General features: G+C 39.8%; 1 protein-coding gene across 1 annotated transcript in view; it reads left to right on the top strand.

Moving 5' to 3' along the window:
- Nucleotides 1-23,310, top strand: part of IL1RAPL1 (interleukin 1 receptor accessory protein like 1) — a 1,561,353-nt gene that overhangs the window by 1,206,509 nt on the left and 331,534 nt on the right. The window contains exon 6 of the mRNA XM_075594263.1: nt 6,563-6,637. Within this exon, the coding sequence (XP_075450378.1) occupies nt 6,563-6,637 (75 nt within the window). The remainder of the gene's footprint in view (nt 1-6,562; nt 6,638-23,310) is intronic.

Here is a 23,310-nt window from a genome sequence, read left to right as displayed (position 1 = left end):
TGATGTTTCTTTTTAAATATGTACGTTTGGCTATTTGTTTTCCTATGTCATCACGTCCGCGTCACTCCTGATGGTTTCAGGAAGTGAACGGGGAGTGGACAACAGCGCGGCTCATGGGTACTTAAACAGACTGGTGAGTACATTTGACAGTCACCTTGAGAAAGAGCTTACGCTCGAAACGCATTGGTGGGGGTTTGCATACCCCTTAATGTAGCTGTTTTTTGGATGATCTATTAAATATTTTCATTTTTTATGGGTACATGCTCTCTTGGACATCATTTATCTCCTTTGTTTCCTGAGTACTAGTGCCTATTTTTTCCTACCACCTTGTGTAACTAGTAAACTCACCCACAGACAGCCTTTTCAACCTTAATGCGTCTCATCAGTGTGGGGTATATATATATATATATATATATATATATATATATATATATATATATATAGATATATAGATATATAGATATATAGATATATAGTGATATCATCACTGTCCTCTAGGTGCTGGAATAGGGAAGCTATGGGACTTTCCAACACACAGAGTTGATCTCCCTAGAGAAGCCAGCAGCAGCTGCTGGCTAATTGAGCAGGCTGAATTCCTGATTGCTCATGGAGTTTTGAATGAACAAGGAAGTGTGTTAAGGCAGACACAGAGCTGCCATGCTGAGAGACACTGCTGTTCCCAGAGAAGGGTGGCAGAGAAGAGTTCTCCCAAGCTGTGGAATAGGGCACAGCCCCCTAAACCCACTGGATGGTGGTCACAGAGCCTGCTGGGACTGCCTGGGTTTTTAATCCCAGGAAGAAGAAGGAAGGACGCGAGACCGTGCTAAAGAGGGGATGTCCTGTCCTTAACATTGGACGTACAGAGGAGAGATTCTCTGAACTCTCGTGGGGCTGAGCTCCCCTAGGAAGGAAGGATGCGAGGCCATGGTGAAGCGGGGACGTCTGCTCCAAACCCTGGATTAACAGATAAGCAAAACACTTTATAGCTGTGTTTAGAGACTGTATTTGTTCAGCTATAATAGTACCTCTTTAGGGTGGTAATCAGCTTAGCTGTCCATCCAGTTAGTAAGGGTTGATGCTGAATGTGTAGTTAGTCTCCTAAGAGGAGTAGGAGTTTATTTTATGATTTTGTTTAGACTTAAAGGGGTGGGCCTGTTAGTGTATTATTTAATCCTTGTAAATAAACCCCATACAGAGAAATACTACCTTTCCTGCTTTAATCTGGGATACAAGATCCTATTCTATGAAGGAGACAATTGGTGGAGTTTAATGAGGGCAGTCCACTGAGCAGCGGAAACTGTGGGTTTGAAAATAAATGCAGGGATTTAAAATGGCCACCCATCTGAAATGAAAAAACAAATTCTGCAATTAAAGTCTGTCCCACTGTGTATGACTATTTCTGGCCCTGCAAAAGGAACCGCAGATGTGTTCATGGTGTAAAGAGCTGGTCACCAAACACTGTCCCTTCAGGCATATGATGACGCTGAGGAGGACTCCTATTGGGCCCCACGAAAAGGACAGCCTCCATTTGCAGAAGAAGCTGCAGAAATGTTTTATCCCGTGTGGTCAGAAAAGACCAGAGTGCCTGGTGCTATCTTCATGGGAATGACAACTAGCCTTGGGATGACAAAGGCCACAGTTACTGTCATGAATGGAAAGTCAAGCAAGTCAGACAAAAGGAGTCCTGACTGTAAATGGTACTATGAGATGTCACGGAAAGAAATTCAAAACTTCAGCACAGAGGTCTGTAAATGAAATGATGCTGAGGAAAAGATCCTAATTCATTTAGAGACTATAAAAAGAGCAAATACTAGTCAGAGACAGAAAAATTCCGATTTGACTGACCAGGTCAGTGAAAGAAATAAGAAGCTTTGCCAAGCAGAAAAAGTGCAGAAGCAATTGACCGAGGAAAATTTAGAATTGCAGGAAGCACTACAGAATGCAGAGATAGGGCTGCAAGAAGAATGTGTCTTCCTGGAGCAGCGCACACGAGCATCACACCTACTGCAGAGCCAGGTTCAATGTCTGCGCACAAGTCTGCAGGAGGCAAAGGAGAAACAAACAGATGCAGAGGAAAAGTAGCAAGTGCTACAGGAATGACTATATACCCAGTGTGTCCCTGCAGAGTAGTATGAGGAGTTGAAGGCCACGCTGCGTGTCACCAGTGCATCGCTAGAGACGGAGCTTAAATGCTGGGTGATTCTGTATGAGAGGGAGCGGGAAAAGGTCCAGAAATTGGATCAAGAGATGGAGAAGGAGAGAGGCTGCTTCATCCCCATGAGTCACTACGCCAAGGAGAAAAAAGCCTGGAAAACAGAAGCAGCGGCGATTCTAGCGACAAAAATTGCAGAGCTCCAAAATACAGTATGAAGGAGGCGCTGATGCAAATATAGAGCAATCACGGAAAGAAGTGAAGGCCCTGAGAGGGGACTTGCAGTATAAAATTGCTGAGCACAAGATATAGCTCATAAAAAAGGACGAGAGGGAGGAGGTGTCCGCCGGTCAGGTGGCCTGCCTGACATTGCGCTATGAAACCGAGATGGCCGAAACCCACAAGCTGCTGGACCACACGACCAATGAGAATGCCCAGCTGGAGCTGGACAAGGTCCAGTAGGAGCACCAACAGCTGCAGGCCAGAAATGAAAAATGGGGAACAGGTTTAAGCCTTGCACTGAATCAGCTGACAGATGGAATCATGACTCAACACCAAAGAAGCTGAACTAGCAGCTGCACTGAGTGTAAAAAGAAATGCAGATGGACAGCTTCAATACCTTATGAAGGACCTGGAGTCTGAGCGTGTTGGCCGCAAGATGGCAGAGAAACAAAAGCGCGACCTGTGCGAGGAGCTCGAGGCTCTGAATACTGAGCGGGATGCTACATTAGACTCTACTGCCACCCAGCAGGAGGTTTCTCAGATGAAGTTGAAAAAAAAGGTTACAAACCTAAAACAGACACTTGGGTCACAGAAGCAGTACACAGAAAAGATGGCCGTAGAGTTAAAACAAAAGGAAGCTATGCGGAACAGTAATGCACAGGTGTCTCCACTACAGGAAAAGGTATTGGCCGTGCCCAAGTGTCTGTATCCCACAGAAACTAATGCCCGTGAAGACATAGGTACAGTGAGAGCTGGGGACACCGCTCAACTGCAAAACAAGATCACAAAGTTTGAACCGCCTGACCAAGTGATGCGCTCCTGTAAACATGACTGCAATACCGTTGCAGTTCTACAGTCTACTTCCCACAAGGCACGGAATTGGAGGACCAAGTTGCGATGGAGTAGCACAGTAAGAATCCAGTTGTACTGCAGTGCCCATGGGACCCAAATTGGACTCCTTGCCATGAGGGCAGCTGCTGTGAAGAGACAGTCGTGAATGGGACGGAAGAGTGTCCATGATAGTAAACTGAGAAAGACCTCACAGATTTTCCAACGATACTCCCATCGGAGTAAGTTAAGGAATCAAGAAAGAAAGGCCCAGGCCTACGAGTCTGCCAACTGTAATAGAGAGGTGCATATGGGGTAATGAGAATCCAGTCCAAGCTGAAATACTGAAGCTAAATGGTGTGGAACCAAACACGGAACTTGTGGTGGATGACTGGCCTCTAGTCTCAAATGCTGAAGTATGCTGATGGAGAAAGATGCCAAAGCCATCACAGCTAAAGCTGAGTTACAGTCTTCACAAGAGAAGGCTAAATAGTCACTGGCGAGTGAACGCAAGGAGCTGACCAACGAGATTAAGGCTCTTCTGCAGGGTAAGGGAGACTCTGAGCACAAGAGGAAGAAGACGAAGATGCATCTTCAGGATACACAGATCAAGGTCAGAGAGTGGGGTAGAATCCGGGCTGAGCTGGCAGAAAGAGCCAACAGACTGCAGAATGCTCAGGAACTTTTCCAAAAAGTAATACACCAAAAGCTGAGCTTCAACGCTAAAATCAAACAAGTGAAAGACAAGAAGGTAGCAAAGTACCAGTCTGCAGGCCCAGAAGGCCTAGTACTTGCCCCGAAGGAAAATCTCTTCAACTGTAAGGCAAGGAAAAAGAAGAGGGATATCAGACGTCTCTGACACAGAGGCTGGGTGCACGGGAATAGTGCACGGGCTGCATCACAGAACAATGTTACACTGGGGAGGGGATATGTGATACCATCACTGTCCTCTAGGTGCTGGAATAGGGAAGCTATCCGACTTTCCAACGCACAGAGAGTTAATCTCCCTAGAGAAGCCAGCAGCAGCTGCTGGCTAATTGAGCTGGCTGAACTCCTGATTGCTCATGGAATTTTGAATGAACAAGGAAGTGTGTTAAGGCAGACACAGAGCTGCCATGCTGAGAGACACTGCTGTTACCAGAGAAGGGGGGCAGAGAAAAGTTCTCCCCAGTTTTGGAAGCTGGCACAGCCCCCAGGCCAGCTGGACGGACGCGAGATCGTGCTGAAGTGGGGATGTCCTTTCCATAACATTGGACTTACAGAGGAGAGATTCTCTGAGCTCTTGCGGGGCTGAGCTCCACTATGAAGGATGTGAGGCCGCGCTAAAGCGGGGATGTCTGCTTCACACACACTGGAGTAACAGATAAGCGAAACACTTCATTGCTGTGTTCAGAGACTGTATATATTCAGTTATAATAGTACCTATTTGTGGTGGTAATCAGCTTAGCTACTCCTTCCAGGTAGTAAGTGTTGAAGCTGAATGTGTAGTTAGTCTCCTAAGAGGAGTATGAGTTTATTTTATGATTTGTTTTGACTTAAAGGACGGTGGGCCTGTTAGTGTAGGGCCTGTGGAGAATGGCTTCTCTATTTTGGCTTTATTTTTGTTAAATAAATCATGACACGGTGCAATATGTCATGTATTGTTGTTAATCTGAGGTTGTATTTACCTCATTTTTAGACCTGCTAAGGAACAGATGATTGTTATTATGTCCTGATATGTAAAACCATAGAATTCAAAGAGGGTGTACTTTCTTTTTCACACGTGTGTGTGTGTGTGTGTGTGTATGTGTATATATATGTATGTATACATGTGTGGCTCAGTGAGTATAGACACTGACTGGCACTGAGTTTGACACAGGAGAATGGGGGTGGGCACCCCCAGGCATCATCCCATTGGATCGTAATATCAGCTGTTAGTTCTCCGCAACCTCCGAGTTCTTAGCGCTGTAATCAGGACAACCATCCCCTGCTGATTCACTGGTAGACTTCTTGCCAATCAAAACAAGTCATGATGTTGTGAAACGGAGCGGTGTATCATTTAGTGTTGTTAACATTGATATTCTCTACTGAGTGAGAGTGTTACTTACCGCAGAAGGGACCATTTGTACTTTATGGAGATTTAAATACACAATGACATTTGGACCAGTAGGAAGCTATGACAGATAATGTTGCATGTTCCTATTGGCTCATGTGACTCTGCAGATTTATATCTCCATGTGGTTCCCCCTAGAGGGGATGGTCCGACCGCTGCCTTCCTAAGTAAATATATCGGGAACCAGGGGACCCCCCAGGGCTGAATTGAATGTAAATAATGTACGTATTACCTGAGGTCCTCCCTTTGTGAAGTATGCTGCTGGTGAAAAGATTGGCCTTACATTTATGGAAAACAAAGAACATTGTTTTCCTGACATTAATATGGTTAAGCTCTGGAGACCCCCTGCTTCCTATAAAAAAAAAAGGGGGTTGTGGTGTGAGTAGCTGGAACTGGCCATTGAAAGCTCCAATAAAAAAAATAGTGCTTTCTAAAGAGTTTCAATAAAAGAGCAAAAAAAAGCTCATTTGCATGTCATTACCCAGAATCCCCGGCTGCAGCGGAAGCATCGTTTGCTAAGAGATAGTGGGGAAAGGCAGGTTTGTGGACCAGCCTTAATTGTCCTCATATTGTAGGTGGTATTTTTACCTGTAATACAAGAGAAAAGAAGCCAAAAAATGTCGGGATCGTAAGCAGAATTGGGCATGGAAAAGTGAATATGTTCCCAAAAAACACTGATACAAGGAACTTTGTATTTAAGTTAAATTTTTATTATATGGTTCAACAAAATTAAATATTTATAATCATTTTAATTTATTGTATTATGTTCTATTGGTGGAAAGAAAGAAAACTTAAAAGTGGAAAATTATGGAAATTTTATTTTTTCCCGGGAATAACCGACACGACTTTGCTTCTGTAACATAAACGTATACATTTTTCATGTAATGGAATTAATACTGTATAAAGAGTTATAGTCAACTTATTCCCCTCACAAACTACAGCATATGCTATTTTCAATAGTGTAGATTCATTATGTTGAAGAATAAAATTAAACATGATAAATTGTACACAATACTTTCAGTACTCATAAACAAATACTACTACACTACTTCCTAGAAGGATACGACTATGTAACTTGTGATTGCACAATTTTAGTTTTAATATTAATTTTTAAATCAAACTAAGAAAATGTTCATAGTATTTTTGATTATTGCTTTTGAATTATCTATTGCTTTCCCGGCCCATTCTGGTGGCAAATGATGAGGAAAGAATTGTATTACCCAAGTCCTAGTATTTCCGTATGTTTAATATGGTCATTTGTTTTTCAGCTCCACTGACAGATAAACCACCAAAGCTACTTCACCCTTTAGAAACCAAATTGACTATCCAGGAAGCCCAGATTGGTAAGTAACCAAGAATTTCAGAAATAACATTGATGTTATCCAAGAGAAAGAAAGGCTTGTACAGTAGTTGAAAGTTCTATGTTCTTGGCTATGGATAATTAATAACTCTATGGGGCTTAATCATTAAACATTGATAGTGCTTATCAGGTCACTAAGGCACATAAAAGGATAGTACCACAATATTAATTATCTCAGTTTAATGAATAACACCATGTGACTTGGGAATCATGCAGGACATTATGCAAAGTATTTACTCGGACCCATCACAAAACATATGATGAATGGATTAAGCTAGGTCATTTCACTAAGCTGGTACTGTATATAAGTTTGGGTGATGTTTTACAATTTATAGATAATGCAAGTTTATTATTACTAATTTAAAAAAGAATAAAGTATATCATATCTCTGCTTTGTGTTTATATGAAATCCCATCTGGTACACCAGCACGTGTGATGATAGTAACAACTTAAAGCTAACATAAATCACAGTATAGCTTTTCTACAGTATATGGAATGAAAAATGAAATTGAAGAAAATTAGGAAGACTTATATAGTATAACTCTAGACTGTGCTGCCTGCTTTTGAATAACTTTTTTTTTTCCATTTGACATTCTGTGAAGTTTCCTTTCAGTGTGAAAAATGAGACAGAACTCAATAGCAAAATAGTTTTAATTAATATTTTTCAAGTAACAGTTGGTAAAAAGATGAATGAGAAGAGCTTCAGCATGAAAGAATAAAAACTACAGAGCATTCGCAAAATCCTTTGTTTAAATTAACTTTGCTTTCAGAAAAATCTTTGACAAATGGACATGCCTTTATTCTTAGTTTTTTTTCTCACTGAAGAAGTGTGTTTTAATAGTGTACTGTAATTAGTGATGGTTAGCTTGCAGCTTCTTCTAATTCTGAGTTTTAGTACAGTAATTATTTTTTTTAACCATGGTGCAGTATTTTCAGAGAAATGAATGAGTAATGTTTAGACAAATAAAAGACTAAATTAACTTTCAAGATATGCTGCACTTTATAATAGTTGTTTCTCATTTTAAAAGGGTTGACTTGGATATGTGTCATATAAATGAGAATGTTCAATCATAAATTCATTTCGATTGAACTTGCTATCCATTAAATGAAAAAGTTGCACAAACTGTTCCATTACAATCAACTTCTTTATCATGTGTCAACAAGCAGGTTTGAAGACAAAAATCCAAACACAAGTTACCACTATTAGGTCTTTCAAAGTACAGTTGGTATTCCTTACAAGTTAGCTCCCACTCTATCCGATCGGTTCCTGGCTGTACTCCGTGATCTTCCTTCCATGGATCTCTACCTTCAGTAAAAACAAAACATGCACACAAATTTCATCTTGCTGAGATAAGATAAGCATAAGCAACAGAGATTTAAAGCAGCAGTTCAAGCAATATCCAATCAATAAATCAGTTCTGCACTATGAGAAAATACTTGTAGCATTTAAAAAAAAGAGAAAAAAAAGAATGTTTTTAAAGATATTTGTAATGTTTTTAATGTACTGTAGGAAGCATTTCCAAAGTTACCATCCCCTTCTGATAGGCTCTAGCTCTTGAGCCACACCCTCTCTCTATCAGTGCACCAATTGTATCTAATAATTGCCCAGTCAATCATATTCTAGGAACTACATTGCCCAAAATGCTGTGCAAGAACTGAATTAAATAACCCTGAGCAAGCGATTGATTACAGTCGATTACAGGAGAACGGATCGATCTGCAGCTTAGCTAATCACTTGTCGGTGGCAGATCGTATTGATGCACATATTGAATAGGGGAAAAATATATATATTTTTAAACGGCAGCTTGAACTGCAGCTTTAACAGACCTGAGAAAGGGGTGGATTTGTCATACATCTAGTACTTTGCATTGTCTATTGTTTTATAATACTGCAGTACAGTATGTCATTTATCACCAATGGCAAGGATGGTAGCAGAGATGTGCAAACCCGCTGAGATTCGCTTTGCCACAATTTCAAACATACTTTCCAAAAAGTTTGAAAATCCCCCCAAATTTTGACTGAACGTTTTGACCTGTAAGTTCTAGCAACAAATCCCAAACCATTCAACATTTACTATTTAGCTTTTTGAATTAATATATTTTTTTTTAAAGTAAGTTTGTTTAAATATACATTTGCAACATTGAAGATATTTGATATACTCTTATTATTCCTCTCTGCTCCTACAGTACCCACCTCTTCCACCTTCTCCAGATGAGTAATGGGCACGCTAAAGGGGGAGGGAACTCTTGATTGACATGCACTTCCGATTCGGAGTCTCACATATATATTTAGGAAGATTATTTTAGCATCAACACAACATCAGATAACTGCTGCTCTAAAATACTCATATAATTATAGGGAGAAGGAGTAGCTCAGTGAGTATAGACACTGACTGGCCCTGAGTTTGGAGCAATTCCCGGTTAGGCTTCTAGTGACCTTGGGCAAGTCACTTTATCTCCCTGTGCCTCAGGCACCAAAATCACAGATTGTAAGCTCCACGGGGCAGGGACTGTGCCTGCAAAATGTCTCTGTAAAGCGCTACATAAAACTTGCGGCGCTATACAAGAACATGCTATTATTATTATTATTAATTGCAGTAAATAACATACTTATTTACTGTAATTAGAATAGCATTTTAGAGCAGCAGTTACAGCTAATTGGAGTCTTTATTTTTGTTTTATTGTACCTGAACTGGAGGGTTCCCCAGTGCTCAAACATGGTATCCTGAGGTCTGGGGACCCTTCCTTTTTATGGATGAGTATGCATGTTCCCTCAGAATAAGAGAAAAGGAGACTTAGTGCAATCCAACATAGACACTTTAGTATAAAAACATGTACTCCAAATACTCACATTTTGTACATGAAAAACAGTCTTGAGCCGGACACAAGTCTGGAGCCCTGAAATTGCACCGGTGATTCAAGCCCAGCATATTCCTCCACATGTATTGCCTGTTTTTCACGTACAAAGTGAAGCTGAGACGCTGAAACCAGTATTGGAGAAGGCTGTTTATCTACTTCTGGTAAATGCTACAACTAACTACACAAGGAAGGAGCAGATAAGCCACAGTTTGGAGGAGGCTATTTATGTTTAACCTTCCTGTAACTGGACTGACATATGAGCAAAGGTTTTAGCTATATATTCATCACTAATATATACAGTGTACACTATATTATTTTCTATTTTTGGGGGGTGATCCTGCTCCCTCTGGATTGTTGTGGAGTGACATTTGAAAAAGGAGGACTTTCATAAACAAGTCCTTACCAGAGGTTTTTGAGGAACTTACACAAATAAGTCTATCACCTGTTAATTTTCTCTTATCCACCCTTACTATTTTTGTATAAATTGTGTGAGAGCGCCGTCCAATATCTCTGTGTGTGACCCTTCCTTTGAGGCAATAGTGTACCAGAGGTCCAGTGTGCAAACTGGAAGATTCAAAATAGCTGTAGAGTCAGGGTTTACTTAGGTGGAAAGCCATGTCATCAGGAGATTTTATGATCAGTAGGTTAAACACTTGATGGTCAGAAACTGAAATGACTTGGCGTAGTGGAGTATACTTACTAAGCAATGCTAAACTATTATATAAGGCACCTTAAAGACCTTTCAAGTGAATGTGCCAGAAGGTGTCTTATGCGTAGCACCACATTCACTAGTATGTGGTATACTGAAGCACATATGATTCTCACAGAGCATTAATTGTTCATCGTGAAATGAATCTATAAATATAAATATTTTATATATGTGATATAAAGAAGAGTAACATGCAGGGAACAGGAAAAAACATGTGTTGCACAGAAGAGCCAGTTGAAGATATGTGCTGCTTATCTCTTTGCATAAATGTAATTCTGCAACAACAAGCAAGTAAAACAAAACATTTTTTTTCTGATCTATAAAGTTCAACACTCTGGGGGATAGTCTCATAGCTGCGAGTTTGTCCTTGTCAAATTGCATGTTTGACAGGGTCATAAGTAGCGGAATAAAATGTGACAACTGGTCGTATTCTGTATTACAAATCGCATTGTTCACATAGCATCTATTAAAATTGACAATCCACATGATTAAACAGCCAATACGAACGAATTATACTTTGTTTGGGTTTCAAGTGGAGTTAACATAACTTTCAATATTGGTAAAAGGATCATTAAAACACATTATTTCTTAAAATAATTTGAGTTTGTATTACATTTGGGGAATAGACTTTTTTTTTTTTTTTTTTAAATGTTCCACAACAAAGTGCTTCATATTTTGAGATAACAAATGTGCTCATAAAATCAAAATCATATTGAGTCGTAAAATGTGTCAAAAAAATTAAGATGACAAACAAAATGAAATAGATATTTGAAGTAATTATTTATTCCCCCCCATGGTCCCAAAATAAGACATAATATTTTAAAATGTGCTTCCTTCACCAATAATAAAAAATACATTCTTATCAATAGCAAGTGAAATAGCTTGTAATGGAAGCTAGGCAAACCTGTAAAAATCCAAGCCACAAATTTTCCTGTAGTTTTTAGACCTAATTTGATCACTAAAATCAATCTCTGGATTTTGAAAAATCAAAACTTGGATTCACTCTGGAATCCAAGTTTGGATTTGAATACCGGGAGGAGGAAGCACCTAGTAACTGAAATGGTACACTGGTGTCAAACCCAAAAGATTAAAACCAACAACCTCCACTACTCTGGGCATTAGCTCTAGCAGTGTGAGCTAATGGAGCCCACCCCACACTTTTATCACCAAGCCTTGCATCTGTGACAAAGACCAGATGCATGAGATGCCTTTTATTGTGTGTCTTATCTCCAATTTAACACTCTCTCTCCCCTGTGACACATTTTAAGGCTATATTTTCAGATAAAAGGGATTATTTAATTTTAATTTAATCTAAATGTATAAAATACCCCATAACTCTCTCCCTGAAATGACCAGATTAATGATACCTAAACGCTATTGTTCGGAGAAGTCTGACGAATACATGGATATTACAAGTGACCGCACCACTTTTAACCTTGAGAGGGAAACAAATTATCTGACATTTGCAAGACATGACTTCTAGCATTTGATATTACAGATTTATACCTGAAATTATTATGGGTTGTACCAGACATTAATTATTTTATATAATGTTAATCTGTAAGGATAGCGAATAGAGTCTCCCCCCATCACCTTTAGGTCTGCTGTGTTAGAGACTGTCTCAGGAATGTATAATTATGTCATTTGAAGTTTGCCCCAGCAGAGAGAATAATACCTGATGTGGTATCTGTAAACTGTTACTTGTCAGTACAATGTAAGCATGGCTTTCCTTAATGGTGTTATTGCCACCCAAGTCATGGATTCATTGCCTTCCATGAAGAACCGATAGGAAACAGCACTGACATTGTTCTCATAAAAAGAAGGTTGACCCTGGGTTGCTGTACTGCTCACACACTTTAGTCCTTGTATGGCTTTAATGTGCTATTGATGTACAGTAATTGAGGAAAACAACCATAGAGATTATCATGAAAAAAAGATGTAAAAATATGACAGAACAAAGATTTTAAGGCCCAGATTTACCAAGCTACTGTATTCTACCCATAAGATGTTCTGGCACCAGAAGACCCCTTATAGCCCATTCAAAAGAGAGGGGTCTTCCAGTGTCGGAAGGAGTCTATACTCTACCTCTTTTCCCATGCCATTTTTACTGGTCTTCTTAGGGCATATAACTGCCTATTAAATATAGCCCAACATCTCTGAAAATATTGTTTTTTCAAATTATATGAAATGTTACAATTTTGAATGAACCGCTAGACAAATCTGTATCCTTAAGCTTATATGAAGTGCACATAAATCATTTAATCGTGCTCTATCAATATAGGTTCCAGCTACCTCCAATACTTACATAAAGCTATGACACTTTTTTAAACATTTTAATTCAGATTTAGCAGTTTAAAACAGTAAAATAATAATCTTACCAAATCTCTCAGATGTTTTATATATATATATATATATATATATATATATATATATATATATATATATATTTATATATATATATATATATATATATATATATATATATATATATATTTATAAAACACAGAAAAAACAGGCGCACTCATAGCGTAAAATTGTATGACAATAAATTTATGGAGTAAGGGATAAAAATGCACACTCACAAACAAAGCTGAAAAAAATGCGTTTTTGAGTACAACTCAGCCCGTTCAGACGCAGGAACCCAAGGAGGAGGACTTCGGTGTGATGTCCGCGGTGTGTCTTGCCATAATAGCCCCTCTAGGTCCTAGCAGGGACCGAAAGCCACGAGGGACGCCGCCTTCCCCTCTCTCCGATGCTACACAGAGCATACACTGAATAGAGTCTCGCGTGAACTCGATGATGTCAGCGAGGTTTCAGCCGGGGAGAGTTCACAATGTAAACAGGAACTCAAATGTCTGAATGGCTGGTAGCAAAATGCTAGCAAAGCAGCAGGAGTGCAATAATGTAGATGAGTGCAAATAAAATTTATAAACTGGACAGTAGGCTCCACAGCAATCTCTACGTGTTTCGTCTCAAGCGAAGTCTCGCCTTGGGTTCCTGCGTCTGAACGGGCTGAGTTGTACTCAAAAACGCATTTTTTTCAGCTTTGTTTGTGAGTGTGCATTTTTATCCCTTACTCCATAAATTTATTGTCATACAATTTTACGCTATGAGTGCGCCTGTTTTTTCTGTGTTTTTGTAGATATCCTAAGGAAGTGGTGTTCCCTTCATTCGGGCTGCAGAGACTCTTTTGGATAGCAATTGGAACATTTTGGGATTTGTATATCTTTTACATATATTTATCTGGACATTTTCTTTTTTGATATTTTATTATGTATTTTATTGGTTCATTATTTTACTTTTTTTTACTACATCCACTGTGCTTAGCATAGGTTTTTTACTTTTATTTGTAATAACATTTTCCATTTCACTTTTATTTATATTTTTACTCTATAGAGATTTTATATAGTGATAGGTTGGCGCTAATATATTTCTTCTTTTGTTTATATATATATATATATATATATATATATATATATATATATATATATATATACAAACCATAATACTGAGTTAAGTTATGGTGAGTAAAAAAAGTGACAAAAACCCTCCACAGCAAAGCAAATATGCAAATGTAAATACAACTGTATGCTCATCTGCATATCTTAGGCAGGTCTGCAACCCCGCCTTTCCCCATTATCACCCAGCACACAGCACTTCCACTGCAGCAAGGGATTCTGGGGAAATGACATGCAAATGAGCACACAGTGCCACTTTTTGCTTCAAAAACCATTTTAACATGGTTCCCTATAGGCTTAAGCTTGCTGCATGGTCACAGCTTTGAGCACAGCCAGGGTTAAGGTGCATACCCAGAAAACCACCCCACACTGATGAGACCCATTAAGGTCGAAACAGCTGTCTGTGGGTGGTTTTCTGGGTATGCACCTTAACCCTGGCTGTGCTCAAAGCTGTGACCATGCAGCAAGCTTAAGCCTATAGGGAACCATGTTAAAAATGGTTTTTGAAGCAAAAAGTGGCACTGTGTGCTCATTTACATGTCATTTCCCAGAATCCCTTGCTGCAGTGGAAGTGCTGTGTACTGGGTGATAATGGGGAAAGGCGAGGTTGCAGACCTGCCTAAGACATGCAGATGAGCATACAGTTGTTAAATATATATAACGGGTTTCCCCCCCCCCAATCTCACATTTGCCCGGGTACTTTAATAACCAACCCCCATTACGTGTGTGTTTGGTGGTGCACCTGTAGGCAACAGAACTCCTGAGTCTCCCGCTTGATGTTAGTAGGGGATATCCAACAGAACAGGTAGCTGAGGTAGTGGGTGCGAGTTCAACTTACATCATGTGCAGCGCCTCCACCTCATCAGAATCTGTGCTTCCGCAGGGAGATGGTCCTGGTGAGGAACTCCTTCTTGGTGGTGCCATCCACTGCGGAGTAATTTCACACTCACACAGTGGGGGTATCGTTAACAAGGTCATCTTTATTGTAGACAGTGATGTAGCAGACTGCCCCATGCAGCTGCCGGCTCTAGTCGCACATCTCTCCGTGCTGTCCCTTCGCCAGGTACGCCCTCCCAAATTGAAGTGGGATCCCCTCTTCTCCTAGGGAGATCCTCTCTGCGCCAGGTCCCTGGACACAGAGTGGCTTAGACAGGCTGATTGGTCAACCTGGACCGCTAGTTACGTCACTAGGGTCACAAAGTGTTCCTACCATCCCTTATGCAGGACAATACAACTTCCTAACAGCTTTCCACAGCTGCCAGAACACACTGTTAGAACCAACTATAACTAACTTTGTTGTGCCTTATATACTTCAGGAGGCAGGCGCATCCCTGATGTCACTATCCAGGGACTCAGAGCATACAGCCACTCCCCTCCATACATAGGGCACATCACCATTGGATGAGGGAAAACCTCCATAACTACTGCTGGCATACCTGTTCTTACCAGGACTTACTGCCAACAGAGAGGAAAGCAATATACCATTATTATGCATGGCTATATATATATATATATATATATATATATATATATATATAGTCAGATAAGGCAGTTGGCACTCCAATAGGTGCTGGTAAGCCACAAGTGCACGTCCCATATAGAGAATGTAGTTATACGTTACCGTTCCAAGGATTGTTAAACAAGAGACAGCACTCAATGTTGAAAATCAAAGTGTATTAGTGATAGCAAAAATACATCCAGAAACCCAACGTTTCGGTCCTACAGAATGAGACCTTCCTCAGGGGGATACAAAGGGTCCTAGAACAATTTTGCTCATACATTGTCTAAACGGGTTACAAATTGTACTTTTAACTTAAGATGGACGGGCATCAATGTAGGGTTTACAATTCTTGTAATAACAATTTTTTTAAATGGATTTCAGATTTTAACACAATCTAAATATTTTACATATTTTACTAAAAAAAAGGTCTACACTATAATGCAGGTTTAATACCTCTTTTGATTACAACAATACATTTTCCTTGTTTCCATGTGCAAAATGCTTTTGCCTTAGAAGAAATGTACCCTGCTCCTCCCCCCCCTCGAAATAGGCAGCACCTTTGAGAGTTTCATATGGAATCAGACTAGGCACAAATGCAGAATTACTGTACAGTATGACACAAAACATCCTGAGAAAGAACCACACATAATTTGGCATCATCAGAGCATGGATGTGAAAACTTCCAACGTAAAGTAACATATATTACTTTATGAAACAGCTAAAGCTGACAAATCTTACTTAACTTCAATTTTTTTCCCCCCAGAAATCTACAATCTAAAATGTTAAGTCCTTTAAAAACTATTTTATTGTTTAAGTTACTGTATGAATGTTTTAAAAAATAAAAATTAAAGTAGGACTGAAAATAGCCATGTGGCACTTTGGTGATGTCATTTATGATGACAGGAACTTTAAGGTGTCATATTCATCAATGTAATTTCACATAACATTCAACTCTAAAATAATCTACGTCGCATCATAGATACAGTACTTCTAACGCTGGCTATATATTATTGCTAAATAAACTCGCTTGAAATGAAAACTTCCTATTAAAATCATACTCCTCTCAATCACACCTTCTTGAGGTTCCTAAATGCTCTAAATGACATCACAGAAGGTAACAGTTGCTGGATAGCACAAGACTTGGAGATGCAGAACACTGAACATGGCAGCACACAGAGGAAAACTATGAAGTCCATATTGCTCAGCATGATTACATTTAGCATTTGTGTTATTTTTTTGACCTTTCTTGACATTTTAGACGCACATAATTAATTACTACCTAACACATATTGGAGTTGTAGTTAATTGGTGTATTGGTGCCTGACTTGAAGTATACTACACTATTGCAAGAATAGAAAGACTAAAATGATATTTCATTTAGATGTGCTTATTCGGGTCTAGAAATTATTTCAGCATACTTTCCTACAGTTATGTTTTCAAATCGTTCTAACCTTTTGAAATGTGACTGGAGTCATTAAGTTGCTTCTGCTCATCTTTTAAAAGATGGAGGGCCGATTTTGTTGTAATGCTTAAAGGAAGTCACTCATGGAAGGGAATTGGATGTTAAAACATTCCTTTGTGCTATCGTAACACGAGTGCAGTGAAGCTGGGAACTTTAAAACAGCACAACCACCAGAGCAAAAAGAATAGCTCATATCCACCATCATTTACAGAAAAGATTCAAAATTTGGGCTTTCATATACAAATCACTAACAAAGAAAGGAAGCTGTTGAAGGTGAACACATTCTATAAAAAAATCTGAAAGTTTGTTAAATCACATTTAGTATGATTTTATATAACATTACATTTTTACAGTCGTTCTACAGACGTGTACCATTAGAGTATGTTTCCAATGACCGTTGATGCCAGGGGCGAAGCTATAGCCTGGGCAGCCCAGACTAATCCCGGGGGCCCGCACTCTTGGGAGGCCTGCTCTCTGACCACTGTCGTTGGCCCATATGTCTCTCTTTAGATAGAGACTGGCGGGGGGAGATGGTACATGGCGGCGGGGCCCTCGTGTTAAACAGAAGCCGGTACAGGAATCAGCACTTCTTACAAAGGCAGATGGAGGAGCGCACTCTAATGGTCTGACCCGGAAGTCTTTCTTACTTCCGGTGTCTGCTGCTAGAGCACGCTCCTCATCTCGTGCCATCCTGCTCTGCCTGTGTAACAGGTGTTGATTCCTTTGCTTGCTTCTGTTTAACGCCGGTGACCCTCCACCGTCGCTGCCACATACCATCTCCCTCCGCCTGTCTCTATTACAGTTAAACATGGAGGAGGATGAGGGGGAGTCCTGATAATGATGAGGGTGAGATCTGATGAGGATGAGGGGGAAATCTAATGAGGATAAGGAGGAGACCTGATGATGGTGAGGGGGGAAGCTAATGATGATGAGGGGGGAGATTCTGATGATGAGGGTGTAGGGTGGATTTTGATGAGGGGGAGAGATGATGAGGATAATGAGGGGGATAGCTGATGATATGGGGGGGTGTTTTGATGATATTGGACCGATGGTGATGAGGGGAGAGCTGATGGTGATAAGGGGGAGAGCTGGGTTATTAGGGGGAGAGCAGATGGTGATAAGAGGGAGAGCTGATGGTGATGAGTGGGAGAGATAATGATGATGATTTGGGGGAGGAGGTGGAGAAATTATGAGGAGGAGGGGAGAGGTGTTTATGGGATGGGGAGAGATGAGGCAGACGAGGAGGAGGAGGAGGAGGGGGAAAGATTATGTTGATGAGGAGGGGAAGAGATGAGGAGGAGGAGGGGGAGAGGTGATGAGGAGGAGGCGGGGAAGAGATGATGATGATAAGGAGGTGTACAGGAGAGATGATGAGGAGGAGGAGCAGGAGAGATGATGAGCAGCAGGGGTGATGATGAGGAGGAGGTGGAGATAATGATGAGGAGGAGTGGGAGAGATGATGATGATGAGGAAGAGGTGGAGAGATGTGGATGAGGAGGAGGAGGGGGAGAGATGATGAGGAGGAGGGGAAGAGATGATGAGGAGGGATAGGGAGAGATGAGGATGGATGATGAGAAAATATGATCAGGGAGAGGGAAGAAAACTGCAGTCAGTATTAATATTAATGGGGCCCTGATTATGCTTTTTTTGCACGGGGGCTGTGTATGTCTAGCTATGCCAATGGCTAATATTTTTGTTTTTCTTTTTGTTGCCACTGGTTAATGCCTTATCAAATAAAAAACACAAGAAGTTATTTTGAATCTGGCTTGTACATTTCAGTCAGTTTTGCAAACCCTGAATATGCCTGGTATTATGATATTAGCTACATTGTTATTATAAAAATGATGTGTTCTATACATTCCTATTGAAGCAATTCAACATTCTCAGAGAGGAATTTTCTTACTTAAAGCAGCAATCCAACCTGCCGTTTTTTTATTTTGTTTTTATCCCATTTAATATGTGAATCAATACATTCCACACAATGATAAGTTCCACATATTAGCTAAGTTGCTGATCGGTCCGTTCTCCTGTGATCAATCGGCGAAGATTCGGCTCTAGGGTTCAATAAATGGCTATGAGTGCAGCAGAAGAGGACGAAATATGCAAAGTTCTGTAGAGAAGAACATGTGACCAGGCAGTCACTAGATACAATTGAGCTCTGCACTGCTAGAGAGAGGGCAGTGCTCAAAAAGAGGTGTGCCAGAGCCTGTTTCAGAAGAGGAAGGGGTGTGACGTTGTAAATGGTTGCTATAAAAACAAGAAATGCTTGCTGCAGTACATTATAATACATGAAAAATATCATTTCAGAGTTGTTTTAATAAATAAAAAAATGCTACAAGTATTTTCTCATATTACAGAACTGATTTATTAAAAAGAAAACACTTTGTACTGTAGGATATTGCTTGGTCTGCAGCTTTAAAGGAAGAGAAAAGTCAGAGTTTCATTTTAAAAGAAAAAGGTAAAGTTTAACCTGAAAGCGATGAGCAGTAGTTCTGCATTGGTCTTTCCTATGTGGATGGACATTCTCAGTCAGCAAATCAAATGTGAAATGTTTGTCTAGACCCCATATGTTGTCTGTATACAGCTTCACCAGAATACATCTCTGTGAGGCCTTGATAGCCCATTACAGTAACCTGGTTATCTTGTTAGCAATGATACCTAACCTTCACTGTAGGGCTCATCAAATCTTTTGGGAGCCTGCCTATTGCTTGCTGTCTGGTGACAATGGAAGAAGCAGATGGCTTGGATAAATCAGCTTCTTAGAGAAAAAAAAGTTGTGTGTGCTGAGCACGTGCATTTTAAGTGAAATTTCTTTGTCTTTGGTCATTGTTTTGTCACAGATATTGTATTTGTGATGGTGATATTTTTAATTAAAATTCAAAACACAATGTCAGTGGCAAAACACAAAGAAGTTTGACTTAGAACTCGGCACACACCCCTGTTTTAGCTATTTGCACTTATATAGTTATATTAACTGCCTGTGTGTGCATGTGTGCGCGTGTGCATGCATCTCTGTGTGTGTGTGCGGACGTCTCTTGTGCCTGTGTGTGTGTGCCTCTGGTGCCTGTGTGTGTCTGCCTCCATGTGTCTGTGTGCACCTGTGTGTGTGTGTGTTCCTGTGTGTGCCTGCCTCTGTGTGTGTATGCCTGTGTGTGTGTTTGTGTGTGTCTGCCTGTGTGTGTGTGTCTGCCTGGGTGTGTGTGTGTCTGCCTGGGTGTGTGTGTGTGTCTGCCTCTGTGTGTGTGTCTGCCTCTGTGTGTGTGTCTGCCTCTGTGTGTGTTTCTGCCTCTGTGTGTGTGTGTGTGTATGTCTGCCTCTGTGTGCGTGTGTGTCTGCCTCTGTGTGTGTGTGTCTGTCGGCCTTTGTGTGTTTGTCTGTGTGGGTGCCTCTGGGTGCCTCTGTCTCCAAAGCGCTGAGTCCGGACGCCACTGCCCATGTGTGCCAGACTCTGTCCGCCACTGCCCATGTGTGCCAGACTCTGTCCGCCACTGCCCATGTGTGCCAGACTCTGTCCGCCACTGCGCATGTGCGGCAAGACCTGGTAGTGTTTTTTTGCAAGGGCGTGACGGCAACGTGAGATGGGCGTGAACGTGAGCGCAACGGGCGCGAGCGATGGCACGCGCCTATTAGTATTGTGACATCACTCGTGTTACGGTTTTTCGTTACAACGCATGGATCTTTCCCCATGAAAACCCTGTAAGCGCCAGCAAAGAAGGTTCACTTCAAAAATGCAGCAACATTTTCCCACACATCAGTTATCAGAGGAAATATTAATATTAGTTAATATTGCAGCGCCTCCAGGCAGCAATGTGAATTTATTACAGTGACAATTTTAAATGGTTAAATCATGGTTATTGTTGCTAAGTACAGTATAAGCATATTTAAATACGTTTTTTAGAACACATGGCATAGATGCCAAAGACTTCCTTTAATTTCTCTCTTTAGTGGGATTTCACTCTGCGTTGAGCATGCATTGTTCTGCCAAGTCATGTCACAAGTTGAGGGTTTGGGAAATTGATAGCACTATGATAGAGGACTTGAATAAGCTACAACAATTGAGAGTCTCAGTTTATATGTACATCTGTAAACCAGGTGAGTATTTGTAAACAAAGGATATAAAAAAAATCAAGGTGATCAAGGGAAACCGATTAAGGAACGAAGAGGAGAAATATAGAGAACTATAGATGCATTGGGAGGAATAAAGAGAGGAAGCACAGGAAAAGAAACAACATGTACTGTAGCTAGAGTTAAACAAAATAAATAAAGCACATACAAACACACACACACACACGCAAACACATATACACACACACACACATACACACACACACGTAAACACACATACACACATATACACACACACACACACACACACACACACATACAGTACACATCATGTCACTTTAATACATGGCATTAGTGGGCTTCAGCGCTACATGAAATAAAGTCAAAGCTAATAATATTTTAATGTTTTTGTGTAATCATTTCTCTGCTTCAACACAACACCGGTAAATGCTGTTTTTGTCCATGTAATGTGTAAAGCCGGATTGAATTATATAATTGCCTCAAACTGCTTTGAAATATTCAGTTACTTTCAAAGACTGTTATAAATGTGAAGTCGTTAGTGGATTAGACAGAGGAATCAACCTGTTAGTTTTTTCCTCGGAGACTGGAAAAAGCATTCTCAGTAAATCATGTTTGTTGGATGTCACTTACATTTTATTATTTGCAACCAAAACTGTTAAGATGGTACTATTGCAAAGTTAACAATGAACAATATAATAGTAAAGCTGGTTCTTTTGATTTGGTGAATCTCATTTATAGCCAATTCCTCATCCAATATCATCTTTATCCAAGGTTTTTAAATAAACATAGTTACAAAGAGAATCAAAGCAATCTTTTTTTTTTATAAATGTAAATCTTCATACTATAGCATTGTAATTCTTTACTAACCACTAAGGCAAATGAGCGGTTAACCCCATACTACCCTCCCTCTTGGAGACCTAACCACCCACCCAGACTCAACTATCCCTATCACCCACCCCTCTACCCATACCCAACCCAACAAACATACTCCTACCCTCTCTAGACTAAGGGCTAATAGCCCTGTTAGCCATATGCGGCTAAAGGGCTTTTGGCCATGGCAAATACTTACAAAAAAGTGTGTGTATATAAGTGTGTGTATATAAGTGTGTGTGTGTATATATATATATATATATATATATATATATATATATATATATATATATATATATATAAAAAAAAACAATACCTCTCTCTGAATTTACCTAGGTATAGATTGGTACTTACTTGTTTTGAAAAAATGTGCATGGATTGTTCCTTTATGAATGGACGCATTTCCAATATATATAATCTCTTACAATTTATGTATCCAGATAATAAATTATTATATACTGTATGCTCAATTGGCAAAAATAACTAGGTATGAGTATACATCTAGAAGAATAGGAAGCCCTATCCACAAACTCCTCTAAAAACTCGATATGTACCAAAAAGAGTGGATATAAAATCCTACTCCGTTGGTACCTAGTACCAAATAGATTACAAAATATATCCACAATATTCCAATAGATGTTGGAGAGGATGTGTTGAAGTTGGTACGATGTTTCATATCTGGTAGTCTTGACCCAAAATGTCCCCAACTTGGTCCCAGATCTTTGATTTGATCAAAGAACAAACCCATCAAATAATTTCAAAAGATCCATTTACAGCATTATTTTATAAAAAGATCCCAAAACATACCCAAACATTTTCAAATATTCACACATTATCGGCCACAAGATGTACTATAGCTAAATTCTGGAAAAAGGAAAAACATCTACTAGTGACTATGATTGAAAAAAATATGAAAATAAGTTAATCTTATGGAACGTCTCTCAAGTCTGTTAAATAGAACTTTTGATACATTGTGTGAAATGTGGTTCCCCTGGGAATCTTCACAATACATCGGAATTTGATCATGTAAATATGTGAATGTATTTAATCTGAATGGTAAATTTATGATCAGATAGAAATGAATGGGAATTGTACCATGACGCCCTTACCCTCCCTTTCCTCTCTCCACCCTCCCCCCTGGAGGCCTAACGACCCTCTCTGGGGAAACTACTTCCATCACCACCCCCTACTCCCATACCTATATACAATATATAGACAAGATAGCACTAACAGCCTGGAGAAATTGTAAAAAAAAAAGGGTAACATTCCTGCTATTAATGACTTTCCAATAAATATCCAAACGTAATGCATGGCATAATAATACCTGAAAACACTCTATTATTAAATTTTTTCAAATGTTTTCTAATATTATTCTTGTATTTGCCATGTGTTTTTTTACATTAGGCTGCTTGATATTATCACAAAAAAGTAGAAGTGAAGCAATATAAAGTACTAGCACAGAGTGGAGAGCAGCTGCAGGGTCATTTTTACAGTTATAGTAAAGCACTTTTTCATCTTGCCATATACAATCTTAAGCAGAAGATGGAAAAAAATGTTTTAAAGAAAGTAGAACTGCAGACTGAAAAATGTGTTCCTTATTCACTTATGCTGATATTGGTTTTATCCAAACAGCAGGCAAGATGAGGCATCATCAACGTTTGTATCTAATCACAATTATGCACCTCTGCAATGCAAATGTATAAAGTTATGTG

The sequence above is a fragment of the Ascaphus truei genome, chromosome 3 (assembly GCF_040206685.1).
Source record: "Ascaphus truei isolate aAscTru1 chromosome 3, aAscTru1.hap1, whole genome shotgun sequence".
NCBI classification, from domain to species: Eukaryota; Metazoa; Chordata; class Amphibia; order Anura; family Ascaphidae; genus Ascaphus; species Ascaphus truei.
Note: the sequence above shows the minus strand (reverse complement) of the source record. Positions and strands in the feature narration are given on the sequence as shown.